This window comes from Chiloscyllium plagiosum, unplaced genomic scaffold (assembly GCF_037043375.1).
Source record: "Chiloscyllium plagiosum isolate Xiang-an unplaced genomic scaffold, Cpla_swu_hap1 HiC_scaffold_11, whole genome shotgun sequence".
NCBI lineage: Eukaryota > Metazoa > Chordata > Chondrichthyes > Orectolobiformes > Hemiscylliidae > Chiloscyllium > Chiloscyllium plagiosum.
This window is the reverse complement of record NW_028270149.1, coordinates 67,092,270-67,112,985: the sequence shown is the minus strand read 5'-3', so window position 1 is coordinate 67,112,985 and position 20,716 is coordinate 67,092,270. Positions and strand designations below refer to the sequence as shown.

At 41.8% G+C, this 20,716-nt stretch overlaps 1 protein-coding gene across 1 annotated transcript in view; it reads right to left on the bottom strand.

Moving 5' to 3' along the window:
• Nucleotides 1–13,932: 13,932 nt before the first annotated feature.
• The window catches only part of LOC122557144 (protocadherin-20-like), a 177,727-nt gene continuing 170,943 nt past the window's right edge, over nt 13,933–20,716 (bottom strand). The window contains exon 3 of the mRNA XM_087992146.1: nt 13,933–20,197. Coding sequence (XP_087848272.1) covers nt 17,615–20,197 — 2,583 coding nt within the window. The 3' untranslated portion in view covers nt 13,933–17,614. The remainder of the gene's footprint in view (nt 20,198–20,716) is intronic.

Here is a 20,716-nt window from a genome sequence, read left to right as displayed (position 1 = left end):
TCAGTGGCTACAAAAGCAGGTCCAGAGGCTAGAAATACTGTGGCGAATAACCCACCTTGTGATTCCCTAAAGCCCATCCACCATCCACAAAGTACAGTCCAGGACTGTGATGGAATACTCCCACTTGCCTTGCTGGGCGCAGCTCCAACAAAATTGAAGAAGCTTGACACCATCCAGGACAAAGCAGCTTGCTTAATAGGCACCACATGCACAAACAGCCACTCCCCCTGTAACTGACACTCCGTAGCAGAATTGTGTATTATTTAAATGATGCAATGCTGGAATTCACCAAATATTCTTTGATTGCATCTTCCAAACCTTAAACCACTTCCATTTAGAAGGATAAGGGCAACAGATACATGGGAACACCACAACCTGCAAGTTCTCCTCCAAGCCACTCACCATCCTGACTTGGAAATATTTTGCTGTTCCTTCAATGTTGTTGGGTCAAAATCTTGAATTCTGCTCCCTAACTGCATTTTGTTTATCTGCAGCAGATGGACTGCAGCAATTCAAGAAGACAGCTCACCACCACCATCTCAAGGGCGACTGGGGACATAGCATAAATACCGGCTAGCCAGCAATATCCAGATTCCATGATAGAATTATTTTAAAAGACTCACTCAGCCACTACAGGCACCAAGGTTGATAGTCTATCACTCTCTCAATGCCTCTCACTCACACCCAATTCCATCAGGCTATGAACTCTTTCTACACTTTGCATTTCCTCCTCACCATGTTTCTTCCATCTGCACCAACACTAGTAGCTGTGCCGGCTGCTTTCATCTCAATTAATCCCTCCCTTTTCCTCCTGCTATGTGACAATGGCCCACAATAGAACAGAGAACACCAAGACTGGTGATAATCAATGTTTTCCTGGAGCAGTGTGTTAGCATGTGTACCGCAGCCAGTCTGATGTTCTGCCCACAGTGTACGATGTCAGTTTGCCGATTGTGTAAGTCGCTGCTGTGTAAGAACAATGTTGAGGGAATGTTGGTTGTGGGGTGCATGGTGACACTTTGCATTTTGCACGTGAGAAAAGTACATATCTCACAGTTTTGTTTAGATACATGACAATAAATCTAAATCTAAAATCTAAATGACTGAGGTGAGAATCCTTTCTAAGCAGGACAGGATTAACATCACTCATACAGTGATGCTTTGATGCCCATGTCCTGGCAAACAAGTCAGATTCAATGTGATATGCTATGCTGCTGTCCCTTTACAAACACTGTGAATTATTCTTAACATGTTGAAGCCTTCTACCTCTACTTCACTACTCATTCTTTTTCTTGTCTCCAGCATTCAGCAGGCAGCTGCAAAATCTCCATTCAGAAGAGCGTGTGAGATACCTGCAATACATCACCTCCTCTACCATCTCTGGGGAAGAAGCCAGAGATCATGGAGAGCCAATTCCAGCAGAATGCTCAATGACAGCCAGAGATGTATGCAGATTTGCACTCCATCACTCCATCACTTTAGCCATTGCTCGTGAACGTCAAGAGCAAGGTGGCAGAGGGCAAGGGAGCTTGACTTACCCCAGGTGCCCCTTCCTCACTAGATACAGGCCACCCCTTGGAAGTTCCTCTCAGGAAACTCCAGTGGTGCCTGCCCTCTTTATCTGCATCCTGCCTCTGACTCTCCACCTCTGGAAGTCCCTAACTAATGAGGGTGAGCCTCCTTGAGCCATTGTCAGGGCCTTGTCACCACAAATGCACCTGGGATCATCTGGCCAGAACTCTAAGACCAGTGAGTTCTGCCATAGGTTAGCCTCCCTCCACATGAAGCCTGCTGCCCAGGCCACAGCACTGACCTGATTACAGGGAAATGAGATTAAACAGTTTGATCTAGATCAAACTGCCCCAGCAACAGCTTTGATACTTATATTCATTGAAGATTGAGAAATTGTACACAGGTTCCCAGTGGATCCTTGGATACAGTTAGTTGCATAATAATTAAGCACAACTGACCCCACGATGGCCTCTGGAATAGGATGCATACCCATACCTTCAGGTCACGAGTCTTCCTCCAGCAGTTGGCACAGTGCTGTGACAGTGTCCCAGGACACATGGCTGCCATAATACTAGCTCATCTGGAGAAAATGGCATTGAGTGTAATAGGCTGTCTACCTCCTGTGCCCCCTCTACATCTTAAGCGGATCTTCTTCTGTGGAGGTGTGGAGGCTGTTTGGCAGCTGCTGGAGATTGCTGCTGGACCAGTGCTTGCTGAATTCTTTGCTTTTTGATGTAACACCTTTCGCCTCTGGATCCATTGGCCACGGTTCCAATGAAACTGTTCATGGAATATCAGAAACAAAACAGGCCATTTGTAATATGAGCAGTCAGCATTTGCACTGTACACAAATTAACAAGGTTCCCCATAAATTTCTGATTAACCTGAATACTGTCTGTAGAAAAAGACATGGGATTATTGGCATAATATGGAAAACCGTTGGCAAGTGCTTGCAAATTAAACGCTATGTTGAAGCAACATTTATTTGTGTATTCCTGATAAAGTGACTTAAATCACACCAGAATATGTCTCTGATTTTCATGTGGTGACATTTCTGATTATTAAAATGGCATGAAACTCCTGCGACTCTTCTCCCTGCTCAGAAACAAAAGGTTTGCAGGTGAAATGCTGTCAAGCACCTCTTACTCAGCTATAAGCTGCTCACTGATGCTCAGTTTGGTTTTCACCAGGCCCACTGAGCTCCTAACCTCACTTCAGCCTTGATTTAAACAAAAGAGCTGAACTATAAAGGTCAAGTGACAGTGACTACCTTTGACATCAAGGCAGCATTTGACTTACCTATGATACTATGGAGCTCGAGAGATACTGGGTTCAATCTAAGTTTGCGACAAACTCTTCACTGGCAACATACCCAGCACAAAGGAAGATTATTGTTGTTGTGGAGCCATATCATCTCAGTCCCAGGGCATCACTGCATTTAGCTAATGTTCAATGGCATTGCTATCACCAAAACTGTGACTGTCAACATCCTGGGGGTTACCAGTGACCAGAAACTGAATTAAACTGAAAATACTGTTGACTCAGGATTAGGCCAAAGACTAAGAATTCTGTGGTAAGTATTTAATCTCATGTTTCCCCAATGTCCACCAGCTATAAATTTAGGATTAGGATGCAAAATTCTCCAGATGCCTGAATGAATGCAGCTCTAATGCACTCGAGAAACTTGCCATCCAAGTCACCACTTTCAACATTAACCCACTTCATCACTGAGGCATAGTAGCAGGACTGTGTACCAGTTATAAGATGCACCGCAGCAACATACCCAGGATTCTTTGACAGAACCTCCCAAACCAGTAGCTTCTATCAACTAGAGCATCAAGTGTAGCAGATGTATGGGAACACACATATTTGGACTTGGACCTATATCACTCATCCTTCACTGTTGCAGTTTCAAAACCTCAGAACTCCATTCCTAACTGCACTCTGCATGTATCTATACACCAAGGATAGCAGAAGTTCAAGAAGACAGCTCATCACCACCCTTTCAAGGGCATTTTGAGACTGGAAATAGTGCTGGTTTAGCCAATGTTGCCCACATCCTGCGAATGAAATAAAAATAATTAATCACATTGATAATATGCTTACATGGATGTCAAAGAAATCACTGCACCAAAGTGGAAATAAATCAGTTAAATTCACACAACACGCATGACTTTGTTTTCAAAACTTCAATCTTTGCAAATGAGCTGCTCGGATCTTTTTAATAAATGATTGAGATTGTTCTAGAAAACAATTTATTGTCCTTCCTGGTTAAAAGTGTTCCTCATATTTGGCAAATGTCACAAAAAATGTCTTAACTCTGTTACATCCATTGTAATAATTTAACCCCTCTAAGTTATTTCAAAATGACTGATCGGACCATTAGTGATACTAACATATAGAAAATACATATTCAATATTTTAACGTCATTATTAATGAATAATCATGCAAAAGAATATTTGATTTCCTTTATAGTCTCAGTGTTTGAATTTCACTTGGTTTTTTTTCCATTGTACCACATATAAATGAAACTTGGAGGATGGCACAGTTGTTGTGTCCTTACCTCTGGGTCAGGAGGTGTGCGGTCAAGTCCTACCTGCTCTAGAGATGTGTAATAGCATCTCTGAACAGGTTAATTATAAACATTCTATTCATTGTCTTAATTAGGCAAATAGATACATGATGGTTTGCCGAGTTTTAAAGTTTTTATCCCTATAAAGAAAGGACAGTTGTTAAAACCAGCATTGGGAAGATGTAAGTATTGCATTAGATTTATAGCTGAACTAGTGAGACTACTTGATACAACTGCAGACACCAACTGAGTGATAACTCTAATTGTGTAATATTTCTAATGAAACTCTTTAACCTAGTTATATGTCCTGCTTAAATGAGCAAGGCAAGAAAGACATGTCAACGTTGCCATTTGGAATGTTCCCTCCAAATCTGGCACCGTTTTGATTTCATAAGAAATCTCCATACCTTCGTCATGGTTGGTTCAAAATGCTGTATGATCTTTGTCATAAAGACTGCAATACTGCAAGAAGATTGCTCAGCATAATCAAATTCTTCAGGGCAATTGGGAATGTTGGCTTTGTAATTGACAACCTCATTTTTTGAATCAAAACGGCTGACATGGTGGCTCAGTGGTTAGCACTGCTATTTCACAGTAGCCTGGACATGGGTTCAATTCCACCCTCGGGTGACTGCATGGAGTTTGCACATTCTCCCCATGTCTGGGTGAGTTTCCTTTGGGTGCTCAGGTGAGCTTCCTAAAGTGTGTAGGTTAGGTGCATTGACTATGTTAAATTGCACATAGTGTCCAGGGATATACAGGCTAGGTAGGTTAGCCATAGGAAATACAGGGTTATAGGTATAGGATGGAGGGGTGGAATGCTCTTTGGAGAGTTAGCGTGTACTTGATCGGCCAAATGACTTTCTTCCACACTTCAGCGATTCTTAGAAAAATATACTTTAGGTTTATAAATTTTGGTTTTAGTGTTATTTTTGACTTTTATGAAGTCTACTTAAAAATGTCGAACTTTACATATTCAATAGACCGCTTTGCTTAGTTCTGCCCAGTATGTTGTGTCCTCAGTTTAGTAAACCTATTTTACATATCCTTATAAAAATAGAGGCACTGTGGTAGTTATACACTTACTATTAAACAATGTTCTATGTTGCTATTGATTCTTTAAATATTGATTTTATGATAGACCTGAAGTAGAAGGGGGGAATGAGGGAAAGCAGTTTTATTTCAATTCAACAAACAATAGCTGTATTACTTGTCATTTCTCAAACACTCCATGTCATTAATAAATTACTTCTACTAGAATATGTCTGATGAAATAAACAGTGGGAGATGAAGCACAATTCTTCAAAGCATTCATTATGATTTGTGAATATTTCTGTCTTTTCTGGCTGATCAGGTTTTCCATTGAGATGTCACAAATCAGCAACTAACGACATGTGAAAGCCTTTCAGTCATGGACAGGCGAATTAGATTTGGATTTATGAACGTAGAAATAGGTCCATATTTGCCAGTTTACAATGAGTATCAGAATATTATGCCAATTTTTTAACACTGAATATCAACAGATTTCTCTTTCCTTGATGCCATCTCATCTCCCACTTTAAAATGCACTCTAAACTATGTTGAATGAGCATTGATTGATATATAATAGTAGACGTCTTGTGACACTTGTCACTTGTATGGTTTGGCGATTTTCAAGTCTTGCTGAAGTACAGTTGTCTGTCATTTAGTTGGCTCCTTTATCACAACAGGCTTAAATTATTCTGGCTGATTCAAAGTTATTTTCCTTGTAGTCAACTTTGCAAGTTGACCAAAGGTCTGCTTGGCTTTGTCTTTTTCTTCATTAGTGAGTGATTGAGCAAAACATGAACTTTGTCTCAATTATTACTGGCACAGACAGGCCACTTCCTAACTTTAAATTGGAAGAAAGCAAATAAAGTTACTCAGAAAGGATAATTAAAACCTTAAAGGGCTACCCTGAAAATTCTGTCCTGATTTATGCAGAGATTATGTAAAAGTTAATTTAAACCTTATATCCAGACTTTGACAATTTTGGACTGAAAGGCTAAGTTATAAGATAAGAACTCATGTGTTGGAGGTAGTATATTAGCATTGATAGAGAGCTGGCTCATGGACAGGCATGAGTGAGGATAACGGGTTGTTTTCTCAGGTTGGTGATCCGTAACAGTGGGATTCAAAAGGGATCAGTGCTGGCAGCACAACTGTTTACAATATATATTGATGACTTGAAGGGAGGTAGCGTATGGACACAGACAACACAAAAATGGGTGGAAAGTCAAGTCGTGAGAGGGTCTGAACAGTTTACAGAGTGGTATTGATTGGTTAAGTGAGTAGATAACATGTTGACAAATGGGCAGATGCTGGAAACCAGAGTTTAGATCATAGTGGTGCTGGAAAAGCACAGCAGGTCAGGCAGCATCTGAGGAGCAGGAAAATCAACGTTTCGGGCAAAAGCCCTTCATCAGGAATGGAGGCAGGGAGCCTTGAAGGTGGAGAGATAAGTGTGTGTGTGTGTGGGGGGAGGGGTGGGGGGGTGTGGAGAGGGGAGGGGGTGCTGGAGAGAATGTAGCAAAGAGTATAACAGGTAATGGGGATGGAGGTGGAGGTGATAGGTCAGAGAGGAGGGTGGGGGAAGGTAGCAAAGAGTACAATAGGTGAATGGGAGTGGGGATGGAGGTGACAGGTCAGATAGGAGGGTGGAGCGGATAGGTGGGAAGGGAGATTGGCAGGTAGGACAGGTCATGAGGACAGTGCTGAGCTGGAAGGTTGGAACTGGGGTAAGATGGGGGGAGGGGAAATGAGGAAACTGGTGAAGTCCACATTGATGCCCTGGGTTGAAGTGTTCCAAGGCAGAAGATGTTGACAAATGGCCTATAATGTGGAAAAATATGAAGTTCTTCATTTTTGAGGAGTGAACAAAACAAGCGAGTATTATTTAAATGGAGAAAAAGTGCAGACAGTTGTAACATGAAAGGAGGTGGGGATACTTGTGCAGGAAACGCAGAGAGCTAGCACACACTGGCTGTTATTTCAAGAGAAATCTTACTAGTTAACTCTACAAGTTGTTGGGGACACCACATCTGGAGTATTTAAGAAAACATATTATTTCACTGTTGACAGTTTTGGGAAGATCCACTAGAATGTTCCTGGTAGGGAGGAATTGTCTTATGAGCCAAGGCTAAACAGATTGTGACTATCCTCACTGGAGTTTCGTTATAATGTAGGTGATCTCATTGAAACATATAGGATTCTGAAAGGAGTTGACAGGGTAAATACTGAGAAGATAATCCCCCTCATGGAAGAGTCCAGGACGAGAGGCAATAGTCTCAGAATAAAAGAATGCCTGAGTTGAGGAAGAATCTTTTCTGAGTGTTGAGAGTCTTTGAAATTCCTTGCCACAGAGAGCAACAGGGTAGACTCCTTGTGTATATTTAAGGCTGAGATTCTTGATTGGTAGAGAAATCGAGAGTTGTGGGGAAAATCCAGGCAAGTGAAATGAGGAATTTTGGATCAGCTATGATCCTGTTAAATGGTGGAAAAGGAACAAATGGCCTATTCCTGTATATATTTATGATAGTTTTACAGTCTTAAAGGGAATGTTTTGAATTTTCTGTGCAGCTATTGCAGATTGTTTTGAAAAATAGTCTAAAATATGAAGCATGATCCAAAAACAATACAACCACACATGGATATGTTTTATTTAAGTATCATAATAGAGACAGTATCAATGAAGTGTAATATTTTATTGAGCATTGAACACTTTTTGATGTGCCTGAAATATTGTAAAATTTTATTTATAGTTTAAATGAAGCAAAAATGTAAATGAGACAATTACACTTGCATATCTCATGAATCAAACATTTTAAAACTTTGTAACCTACCGAGTGCAAATAATTGGAAAACAAAGCTTAGAAAATTTTATTATTTCTTTAAAAAAAAAACCAAGGTCGCAAATTTACAAATCAATGAATTTCTGTGAAGGTTTTCATGCTTCTCTGCTGAAATGTCAGTTGAAGAGCCAAAAGAGTCCCTGACAATGCTATTTTCCCAAGAAGTTTTCATGTTTCTTCCATTCACAAGCACCAAGAAACTCCATGGGGATTAATTCCAGTATTACATGTTTGCATGATCTCAAATTTAAAGTCTGACTTCATTTTATGTACACTTGGAAAGTTCTTCTATTTGTTCAAGTACAATTTGGACATAAATGTGACTAAATCGGTGCTCTTCTCATGTGAAAGTTAGATACAATCATAGATAAAGTCATAGAGATCTACAGCATGGAGTCATACCCTTTGGTCCAACCCATCCACACCGACCAGATAACCCAACCCAATCTAGTCCCACCTGCCAGCACCCAGCCCATATCCCTCCAAACCCTTCCTATTCATAAATCCATCCAAATGCCTCTTAAATTGTCAATTATCTCAAGAGGGTTGGAATATAAAAGCACTGTTGTGCTACTGAGACTTTATAAAGCTCTGGTTAGGCCCCATTTGGAGTACTGTGTCCAGTTTTGGTCTCCACACCTCAGGAAGGACATACTGGCACTGGAGCGTGTCCAGCGGAGATTCACACGGATGATCCCTGGAATGGTAGGTCTAACATATGAGGAACGGCTGAGGATCCTGAGATTGTATTCATTGGTGTTTAGAAGATTAAGGGGAGATCTAATAGAAACTTACAAGATAATACATGGCTTGGAGATGGTGGACGCTAGGAAATTGTTTCTGTTAGGCGAGGAGACTAGGACCCGTGGACACAGCCTTAGAATTAGAGGGGGTAAATTCAGAACAGAAATGCGGAGACATTTCTTCAGCCAGAGAGTGGTGGGCCTGTGGAATTCATTGCCACAGAGTGCAGTGGAGGCTGGGACGCTAAATGTCTTCAAGGCCTTCTCACAGCAGAGAGCGGCGCGAGCTGGGCAGAAGTGAGGTTGGAGCGCAGAGCTGGTCGGGAAGGTAAGTGATTGATATTTGAGTGGGTGTGTTCTAGACCCCAGGCTCTACATAGTAGGGCCTCCCTCCCATCCTCCTCCTCTAGCCTAATTTTAAAGTCAGTGTTCTTGTTTTCGGAGACGAGGTGTAGAGTAATGGCAGCGCAGGCAGTGGAATGTTCGTCCTGCAGGATGTTCGAGGTAGGGGTGACCACCGATACTCCTGCCAACTTCATCTGCAGGAAATGCAGTCAGATCCTGATCCTCACAGAACGAGTTACGGAACTGGAACTGGAGTTGGATGAACTGAGGATTATTCGAGAGGCTGAGAGGGTGATAGATAGAAGCTACAGGGACATAGCTACGCCAGAGAACAGAGGTAGCTGGGTAACAGTTAGAGATGGGAAGGGGAGGAAGCAGGCAGTGCAGGGATCCCCTGTGGTTGTTCCCCTAAACAATAAGTATACCGCTTTGGATACTGTTGGGGTAGCAGGGGTAAGCTGCAGTGACCGGGTCTGTGGCGTGAGGTCTGGCTCTGAGACTCAGAAGGGAAAGGGGGAGAGGAGGACAACGCTAGTTATAGGAGACTCTCTAGTTAGAGGGACGGACTGACGGTTCTGTGGACATGGGCGAGACTCTCGGCTGGTTTGTTGCCTCCCGGGTGCCAGGGTCCGAGACGTCTCGGACCGTGTCTTCAGAATCCTTAAGGGGGAGGGTGTGCAGCCAGAAGTCGTGGTGCATGTTGGCACCAACGACATAGGTAGGAAGAGGGGTGGGGAGGTCATTCAAGAGCTCAGGGAGTTAGACTGGAAGCTAAAAGCTAGGACAGACAGAGTCGTCATCTCTGGGTTGTTGCCGGTGCCACGTGACAGTGAGGCAAGTAATAGGGAGAGAATGCAGTTGAACATGTGGCTGCAAGGATGGTGTAGGAGGGAGGGCTTCAGGTATTTGGACAATTGTACTGCATTCTGGGGAAGGTGGGACCTGTACAAGCAGGACGGGTTGCACCTGAACCAGAAGGGCACCAATATCCTGGGGGGTAGGTTTGCAAGGAACTCTTCGGGGGGGTTTAAACTAATTTGGCAGGGGGATGGGATCCGGACTTGTAGTCCAGCAAGTAGGCTAGCTGTTTGTCAGGATGTCCAAGAATGTAGGGAGGCTGTGAAGAAGATAGCACAGACAGGGAATACTTGCGGACACAGAGATGGGTTCAAGTGCGTATACTTCAACGCAAGGAGTATCAGAAATAAGGTGGGTGAACTTAAGGCGTGGATCGGTACCTGGGACTACGATGTTGTGGCCATTACGGAAACGTGGATAGAAGAGGGACAGGAATGGTTGTTGGAGGTTCCTGGTTACAGATGTTTCAGTAAGCTTAGGGAGGGTGGTAAAAAAGGAGAGGGGGGTGGCGTTGCTAATTAGAAATGGTATAACGGCTGCAGAAAGGCAGTTCGAAGGGGATCTGCCTTTGGAGGTAGTATGGGCTGAAGTCAGAAATAGGAAAGGTGCAGTCACTTTGTTGGGTGTTTACTATAGGCCCCCCAATAGTAGCAGAGATGTGGAGAAACAGATTGGAAAACAGATTTTGGAAAGGTGCAGAAGCCACAGGGTAGTAGTCATGGGTGATTTCAACTTCCCAAATATTGATTGGAAGCTCTTTAGATCAAGCAGATTGGATGGGGCGGTGTTTGTGCAGTGTGTCCAGGAAGCTTTTCTAACTCAGTATGTAGATTGTCCGACCAGAGGGGAGGCCATATTGGATTTGGTGCTCGGTAATGAACCGGGACAAGTGATGGGCTTGTTAGTGGATGAACATTTTGGTGATGGTGACCATAATTCTGTGACTTTCACCTTGGTTATGGAGAGAGATAGGTGCGTGCAACAGGGTAGGTTTTACAATTGGGGGAAGGGTAATTACGATGCTGTAAGACAGGATCTGAGGAGCATAAGTTGGGAGCATAGGCTGTCAGGGAAGGATGTCGTGGAAATGTGGAACTTTTTCAAGGAACAGATACAACGTGTCCTTGATATGTATGTACCTGTCAGGCAGGAAAGAAATGGTCGTGTGAGGGAACCTTGGTTGACGAGGGAGGTTGAATGTCTTGTAAAGAGGAAGAAGGAGGCTTACATAAGGTTGAGGAAACAGGGTTCAGACAGAGCAGTGGAGGGATACAGGATAGCCAGAAGGGACCTGAAGAAAGGGATTAGGAGAGCTAAGAGAGGGCATGAAAAATCTTTGGCGGATAGGATCAAGGATAACCCAAAGGCATTTTATGCGTATGTGAGAAACATGAGAATGACGAGAACGAGAGTAGGTCCGATCAAGGACAGTAGTGGGAAACTGTGCATTGAGTTGGAAGAGATAGGAGAGGTCTTGAATGAGTACTTTTCTTCAGTATTTACGAATGAGAGGGACCGTATTGTTGAAGAGGAGAGTGTGAAACGGACTGGTAAGATAGAGGAGATACTTCTTAGGAAGGAAGATGTGTTGGACATTTTGAACAACTTGAGGATAGACAAGTCCCCCGGGCCTGACGGGATATATCCTAGGATTATGTGGGAAGCAAGAGAGGAAATTGCAGTACCGTTGGCAATGATCTTTTCGTCTTCACTGTCAATGGGGGTGGTACCAGGGGACTGGAGAGTGGCGAATGTTGTGTCCCTGTTCAAAAAAGGGAATAGGGATAACCCCGGGAATTACAGGCCAGTTAGTCTTACTTCGGTGGTAGGCAAAGTAATGGAAAGGGTACTGAGGGATAGGATTTATGAGTATCTGGAAAGACACTGCTTGATTAGGGACAGCCAGCACGGATTTGTGAAAGGTAGGTCTTGCCTTACAAGTCTTATTGAATTTTTTGAGGAGTTGACCAAGCATGTGGATGAGGGTAGAGCAGTGGATGTAGTATACATGGATTTTAGTAAGGCATTTGATAAGGTTCCCCATGGTAGGCTTATGCGGAAAGTTAGGAGGCATGGGATAGAGGGAAATTTGGCAAATTGGATAGAAAACTGGCTAACCAGTCGAAGTCAGAGAGTGGTGGTAGATGGCAAATATTCAGCCTGGAGCCCAGTTACAAGTGGAGTTCTGCAGGGATCAGTTCTGGGTCCTCTGCTGTTTGTAATTTTTATTAATGACTTGGATGAGGGAGTCGAAGGGTGGGTCAGTAAATTTGCAGATGATACGAAGATTGGTGGAGTTGTGGATAGTGAGAAGGGCTGTTGTCGGCTGCAAAGAGACTTAGATATGATGCAGAGCTGGGCTGAGGAGTGGCAGATGGAGTTCAACCCTGCCAAGTGTGAGGTTGTCCATTTTGGAAAGACAAATAAGAATGCGGAATACAGGGTTAACAGTAGGGTTCTTCGTGAGGTGGAGGAACAGAGGGATCTTGGGGTCTATGTTCATAGATCTTTGAAAGTTGCCACTCAGGTGGATAGAGCTTGTAAGACGGCCGATGGTGTATTAGCGTTCATTAGCAGAGGGATTGAATTCAAGAGTCGTGAAGTGATGTTGCAACTGTACAGGACTTTGGTTAGGCCACATTTGGAGTACTGTATGCAATTCTGGTCGCCTCACTTTAGGAAAGATGTGGAAGCTTTGGAGAGGGTGCAGAGAAGATTTACCAGGATGTTGCCTGGAATGGAGAATAGGTCGTACGAGGATAGGTTGAGAGTGCTAGGCCTTTTCTCGTTGGAACGGCGAAGAATGAGGGGTGACTTGATAGAGGTTTATAAGATGATCAGAGGAATAGATAGAGTAGACAGTCAGAAACTTTTTCCCCGGGTGCAACAGAGTGTTACAAGGGGACATAAATTTAAGGTGAAGGGTGGAAGGTATCGGGGAGATGTCAGGGGTGGGTTCTTTACCCAGAGAGTGGTGGGGGCATGGAATGCGCTGCCTGTGGGAGTGGTAGAGTCAGAATCTTTGGTGACCTTTAAGCGGCAATTGGATAGGTACATGGATGGGTGCTTAAGCTGGGACAAATGTTCGGCACAACATCGTGGGCCGAAGGGCCTGTTCTGTGCTGTATTGTTCTATGTTCTATGTTCTATGTTCTAAGGCAGAAATTGATAAATTCTTGATGTCACAAGGAATTAAGAGCTACGGGGAGAATGCGGGTAAGTGGAGTTGAAATGCCCATCAGCCATGATTGAATGGCTGAGTGGACTCGATGGGCTGAATGGCCTTACTTCCGCTCCTATGTCTTATGGTCTAAATATTGCAATTGTACCAGCCTCCACCACTTTCTCTAGCAGCTCATTCCATACCACCCTCTGTGTGAAAAAGTTGCCCCTTAGGTCTCTTCTTTATCTTTCCCTTCTCACCCTAAACCTATGCCCTCTAGTTCTGGACTCCCTGATCCCAGGGAAAAGACTTTGCCTATTTACCCTATCCACACCCCTCATAATTTTGTAAACCTCTATAAGGTCCCCCCTCAGCTTAATACCAATCAGAGCCAGAATGAAACTAGTGTAAGAAACCAATCATGTTAGGGATATTAAAATGGACTTTCACAGATTTTGTAGCCTCAAATTGACCTGGGTTTTCTGTCAATTCTTGCACTCATCCCAAGAAATCACATGACTTTGGACAGGGTTAGAAATATGTCTGCTGTGTTATCCAAGATGCTACAATTATATGGGCAAGTTGAATAGACAGTCTATCTGTTCATGTCTTTAATTGCTTGTAATTTCATACTCTACACTAAAGTGGCCTCCTTGAAAAAAATTTGCCCCTTTCTCATCTAATTTGCTCAGTAAAATAAGCACATTTTAAGTCTTCTCCACAATATTGTTTTTCCATTCACTTCACTGCATTCTGTCAAGTACCTTTAACAGTTCAGGATCAAGGTAAACAATTGGACATTCCAAGCATTAAACAGAATTGACTTATTTTTGTGTGTCAAATAGTCAGAATGGATAAAAGTCAGCATGTGATTGAGTTCTCTTTAATGGCAGATTATCAGACTCAGTCTTGGACAACAAACAGTTGGAGGATTTATTCAACACTATATAAGTAACTGGTGCATTCAATGCAAAACAATGCATTTATAGTGATTTATATCTTTACAGTACATGTCCAAAGCAAACAAAAATCTGTTTCTTGACTATCTCCCATTGTACATTTAGCGTTCAATTCCTAAACAATGCATCGCTATCATGGAGTCAAATTCATTCAGTTTTTTTTGGCTGGCTGCTGAATGGTGGATTAGGAAGCTCAGTTTAAACAATATGAATCCATATTTAGAAATGCTTGGCCACAGATTTGTGCCTCCAAATAACTACAATAACGATTGGTCTCTCCTACTGACACAGCCAACCCACTGAGATACACTGCTATCAATCAAGAAATGTTACTCTTCTTGCCTTTTTTCTTTAATCCGCATCAGTTGATTCCAGACCCTGTAAAGATATGTCAGTGGAAAATACATAAAATAAGTGAACACTTTTATCATAACTGCTAATCTTTATTAATATATCACATAAAATATCTGTGATGAAACTTGATCCTTCATCCAGCAGCCAGAAAAGATTCCATGAAGCAAGGAAAACCCTCTACTTTGGTATTCAATCTTTGACATCTTGAGATGTTTGTTACAATATGAGATGGTCTGACTAATACACAAACATTCCCCATTGAATCCCAATATAATACTGCCTGGGTTCTCTCCTATCAAAAATGGCAGCAGTCAGACTATAGACCCAGGGATTTCCAGATTTCGGCATGCTTCTAGTTTACCGCAATTCTTTGTTTAAATGTAATGTCAATACGCACGGCTTCATCAAAAATAGAAAACATTGATCTTATTCTTGTATTTTGTATTTTGCCTATCAAAATAAAACCCAAAAAGCATGTTAATAAAAACCAAAATATGCTTTATTTTGCACAGTGATTATAAATCTTTCTGAAGGACTTGTATGTTTCTCCATTATTTGTTGAGCATGTGGGATTACTGTTGTAATACTGCCGCTATTCAAATGCTATTTTGATTTTAAACATGGAGGCACTCATGGATCACAATGTTGCTTGAAGAAATTCTCAAGTCTTACATAATATGAATGATTGTGTGATGGGGGAATTTCAATCAGTCATGCATTTAAACATTAAAATCAATGCATCCAATCAAAACAAAACTAAATATTGAAGATACAGGCATTGGTTTAACATATAAGAAAATATTCTTTGAAATAATAGTGTTTCTTGCTTTATTGTAGTAAAGCAGAGAACTTCTCTGGGCTGGATTCATCTCTTCTAGATAGGCTCCAAGTTCCACTTGTCCCTCCAACTCAGGGGAATTTTGGGGGTTATACTTATGCTTGCTAGCCTCCCACCAGGATTTCCATTTGACCACTGCTGAACTGCAAAATCTCAGTGTGGCTGCCACTGCAGCAGTTGAAGATTCCCGAAGGTTAAGGAAGTTACAGCTAGTTATGTGTCAAAGGTGGTCTGTCAGGATATGTATATAGGGGGAGGTTAAAACAGGTGACGGGGTTAGGACCTTTATGCATGGTGCAACCGATATGTTGTAGAAATCTATATGTAGGAAGAGATCAACATAACTGAGAGTGGAATGTCCCTTATAAAGGAGCTGCCAGCATAGGTAGCTGTCTAAGAACATATATTGCAGGGACAATAGTTCATGGGGGTAGATTGTGTTCAATGATTTTGGGCATAGGGAGCAGACAAAAATCATAAGCCATGGGGAGACAGCAGTCAGTAAGTGGGGGGTCAAGGAGGTGTGGGAGGGGGTGTGGGTGTGGGTACAGTATCAGATAGGCAGTGGACCTATGGAGTTTACAGAATTGCCTATTTGGCTGGGAGATAACGCCATCCCATAAAGCACTTCTTTATGGATCCAGTTGTTCTTGCCTCCATTTAGCAATTGGTTTTCCACTATCCGTTGACTGAAATAGAAAGCAGACTTATATGGAGGCATGAAGACTGCTTAAGTGCTTCTGATGGTCAACCTTCCACTGAAAACAGAGGAGGTCATTCTCCTGTCCAGCTGGTGATGGTGGAATTTTACCATGTTTTTTAAAAGTGGACTGGGATCATTCCTGGCACCCGGGCCTGATGGTTTCTGAGGTAAGCCTGTCTGCACAATCTTCTTGGAGGTTAATGGATGGGCTACTCAAGTGGGGAGACTAACATGTGGGCCAAACACTCAGATGACTAGCAGCCCTCCTTGAGAAAGTACAAGTGCTGCCATTATCAATGGGCAAGCGTGAGAGCATGTCAAAATGGGGGCATCCTTTTGAAGACTTTGGAATGCTTAAAAGTAAACTGTGGCCACAGCTGCCAGGCAAACATTGTGAAGGGAAAACTCCCACACGAGAAGGCCTCCATCCACAGCTGTAGCATTTTGAAACTTGTAACTCCGAGGTGCAGATGGGGTGCAACTATAAGAGCTCCCGCTGGTCTCCTGGCTTCGTTCAGAGAGGCATCTGCCAGGCTTTGACTTCAGGAGGGCATGGAGAGTGGCGAATGTAGAGCAACTGCTGTGAAGTGAGTACTTAACAAATGATAAATAGTGATTCCTAGTTACCAAATACTTCCAAAGCTGCTTCTATGTGCCTTACAACATTCAAATTATTAAAACTGGTCACGGACAGAAATTGAGAGGTATTAAGTCTGGATCTGAAATTTGAACTTTGCACACCCAGTATTTGAATTTAAAATTACCCCTTAGAACTTATACGTCCTTTCCGACAATTCTTAACCTTAGATCTGTTATAGCTACTACCTCTGGTCTGTTGGAACCTGCCATGTTTTGATTCAAGAAAGTGGAAGTAACTTGGGCAGAGTGGAGGACAATGAATTGGTGATTGTAGACCTGCCCATTTGCTGATACTCACAACCGGTTAGTTGAGAAGAGGCAGGAGAGAACTGTTCCTGTGGGTGATGGGAGTATCAAGGGAAAGTTGAACTTGTGATAAGTCCCAGCCCACAGCATCCAATTATGCCTCATTCCCAATTCATACATTGCCATGTTTTGCATGGGATTGCAGACAACGGTTGAGTAAACTAAACTTTCAGAAACCCAAATTACTTCTGAATTACAATCAGAAACTCCAAACTGTTGAATATTCAACTCTTGTTGCTGTCATGAACCACAAATTGGACCACTTTTGCAATATAAAAATGGCTGTCTAAATGTAATTTAACAGAAACTTTGAAATACAAACTTGGTTTTGGCGTGCTGATAAAATATGAAGAGAACAAATGAACACTGTGAGAAAACTTGTCTTTCACAGAATGTTTCAGTACACAATGAAGCAAGTTAGCTCCAATAGGTCAATATACCAAGTTAATAGTTCTTTAGTTTTGGGCTGAGTTCTCCTGTAACATTTTATACATAAAACTACATCGAGAAAAGTATGTTGGTTTTACCAGGTTCCTATTTGTGCCAGATTTCTCAACAGTACTTATTCAATATTTGTAAAGGTTTTGTTAGCACGTAACTTTATGAGAAATGTTATAAATATATATATATATATATTTAAGAAAGGTAAAAATGTTCTTGAAATGCAGTTTATTTTTAAGTAAACTACAAAGCCATTCTTCATATGCTTACTGCAGTCTTTCGTGTGTTTTGTTCAACAAGTTTTTAGAGTTCTACAACTGTTCATCATTCCAGTCTTTTGTATAATAGTCAAGATTTATTTTTAATGGTATCTGGGCATCTATGTAAAGTTCTTTTTTTTTACTTTTCTTTCTCATGCTTAGAAGCATACAAAGAGAAATAGTAAAGAAAATAACAGAGACAATAATCATTGTGATTGCAATGGGAATGATTGGAGGGGAACAGGGGATGTCTAATGTCTGTAATAATGGACATGGATTTGGTTCAGTTTGCACTTCTTCTGTGAAAACAGTTCGTCTGTGCAACAAGTCTTCCAAGTAACTTTTATTGCTCACAGTCTCATTGACAAACAAATTGACCATTACTGTGGAATGGAGAGGTTGGGGCTGTCCAAGATCACTGACTTTTACGAGTAGTTGATACAAGCCATAGTCTTTGCTCAACAGTTTCTCTTGCAATGTAATGTTTCCTGTCGCTGTATTAATTCCAAACACATGAGGAGCAGGACCATTCCTCCCAACAATAGTGTAAGTCATGACGGCATTAATACCAGCATCATAGTCAATGGCATAAATCTCAGCCACTGCAGTTCCTTGGGGTGTGTTAGGGGGCACAAGAAGCCATGATATGTTTGACTGAGGAAGTAATACAGTTGGAGGATTATCATTTATGTCTAGAACAAATACAGTTATTTTTGCTGTTGCGGAAAGAGGTGGTTTCCCACCATCCACTGCCTCAACCCAGAATACGTGCATAGTATTTTTCTCTCGGTCGACTGAAGAATTGCAACGTAAGATTCCTCTGGTGTTGTCCATTAAAAAATTGCTACTACTACTCAGGATGGACACAGTAACATCACCATTAGCCCCTTCATCCAAATCTGTTACATTGATGACTCCAATTTCGCCATGTCGTGGGAAGTTTTCTGGAATAAAGAATGTGTAGTCATTGGTGAGGAAGGAGGGTATGTTATCATTCTGGTCCAAGACATGAATGATTACAATAGTGCTCCTCTTTCTAGGAGGAATTCCATGGTCAACAGCAGAAACAGAAAACCTGTACAGTTTCTCTTTTTCCCTGTCCAGGGCGGTGGACACTGTTACATTGCCTGTGAGTTGTTCAATTGAAAAGATAGGTAAAGCATCAGGTCCCAAGTGGTAAGTCACTTCCCCATTCTTGCCGCTGTCAGCATCTGTTGCCGAGATCTTCAGTAAAAAAGCTCCAGGTGTGTTGTTTTCCTCAATGGAAGCCTCAAAGGAGCTTTGGTAGAATTCTGGGGAGTTGTCATTTTCATCAATAATCTTAACATGTATTGTTAGTTCATGAAGACTACGAGGATCTTCTGCCTTAATTACAATCTTATATTGGTTTTCAAGCTCATGATCTAAAAGCTGTGATGTGACGACAAGATGCTTATTTCTTGACCTTTCATAAGGTTTTAAATAGAAAGGCACATTGCCGCTGATATAGATTGTCCCTTTTAAATAATGATCTGGATCAGTTACCTCGAGGAGAGCAATTGGGGTATTTTCAGGTGCAGTCTCCTTCAGGTAAATCACACCATCTGCCTGGTTAGCTATATAGCTGATCTCCAACTTTGGACTGTATTTGCTGTTGTGCATGACAGACACTGTAATTTGAACTATAGCTGGGGCACAGCCTGGACCATTAGCCAATACTGTAAGTTTATGTATAGGAGGTATCTCTGGACTTTTATTTCCAGAAAATATGATAAGCCCAGTGTCACTATCTAAGATAAACAGTTTCCTGGATACATCCTGAACACGATTGCCGTAAGAATAGGAAATTTCAGCATTAGGGCCTAGGTCTGCATCGACAGCATGTAGCTGTGTCACCACACTATTGGAGGACATGTTTTCAGGAATCTGAATATCAAACTCTGATGCATTAAAAACAGGGCAGTTATCATTAATGTCTTGAATGTTGATCAGAAGTGTGGCTGTTCCAGATAAAGGGGGTACACCACCATCCACGGCCACGATTTTCATTTCATACAAGTCCTTCACCTCCCTGTCTAATGGTTGCTGGACAACAATGGCGGGCGTTTCATCATCGTTCAAACCGAAAACATTTTGGCTATTTTCAAGATAGTAATGTTTAATGCTATTCTCTCCAGTGTCATTGTCAATTGCATAATAGTCAATTCCAAATGATGTACCTGCAGCTGCGTCTTCTGGAATAGAGAGTTGCATCACTTGTTCTGCAAAATACGGTGCATTATCATTGACATCCAGGATAACTATCTTAACCTTCACCATTTGCAGATACTGATCAGCACACAGAATAACCACATTGACTTGTTGGACACAAGGATCACCTCGGAATTTGACTGGGCATAAGGTTTCTCTGTCGATTCTCTGCTTGGTTGTATATAGCTCCCCACTCTCAGGCTTGAGCATTACATAGTCCATTTCTTTCATGAATTTGTAAGCTAGTGAATCACAGGCAGTAGCTGATGTCAAAAATATATCTTTGGCTACGTTCCCAATAAACACTCCTTCACTTTCATTCTCTTGCACTTTATATTCCAGTTCTATGGCCAGGTGACTATTTATGTTGTGGCAGAGTATCATCAGAATGATGTAGATTAGTTTCTGTGGAACAAAATGTTAATTGTTGAAAGTGATAATAATACATGTTTCACTTGAATCTGACACTGTGGATTTAAAAAACAAATGAAAATGTTCTAGTCTTAATACTTTAGACTTTTTTTTTAGATTACAAACTTGAACTGTACAATGGGAAGGAAATACAATAATATCATTTAAACGTCAAATTGCTAGCAATCAATAGTCACATTACCAAAGGCTGACATGGAGTCATGGAGGTATACAGCATGAAAACAGACTCTTCATTCCAACTCATCCATGCCAACGAGATATCCTAAACTCATCTAGTCCCATTTGCCAGCACTTGGCCCATATCCTTCTAAACCCTTCCTGTTCATATACCCATCCAGATGCCTTTTAAATGTTGTAATTGTACCAGCTTCCACCACTTCCTCTGGCAGCTCATTCCAAAAATGCACCAGCCTCTGCATGAAAAAGTTGTCCATTAGGTCGCTTTTAAACTTTTCCCTTTCACCCTAACCCTATGCCCTCTATTTCTGGATT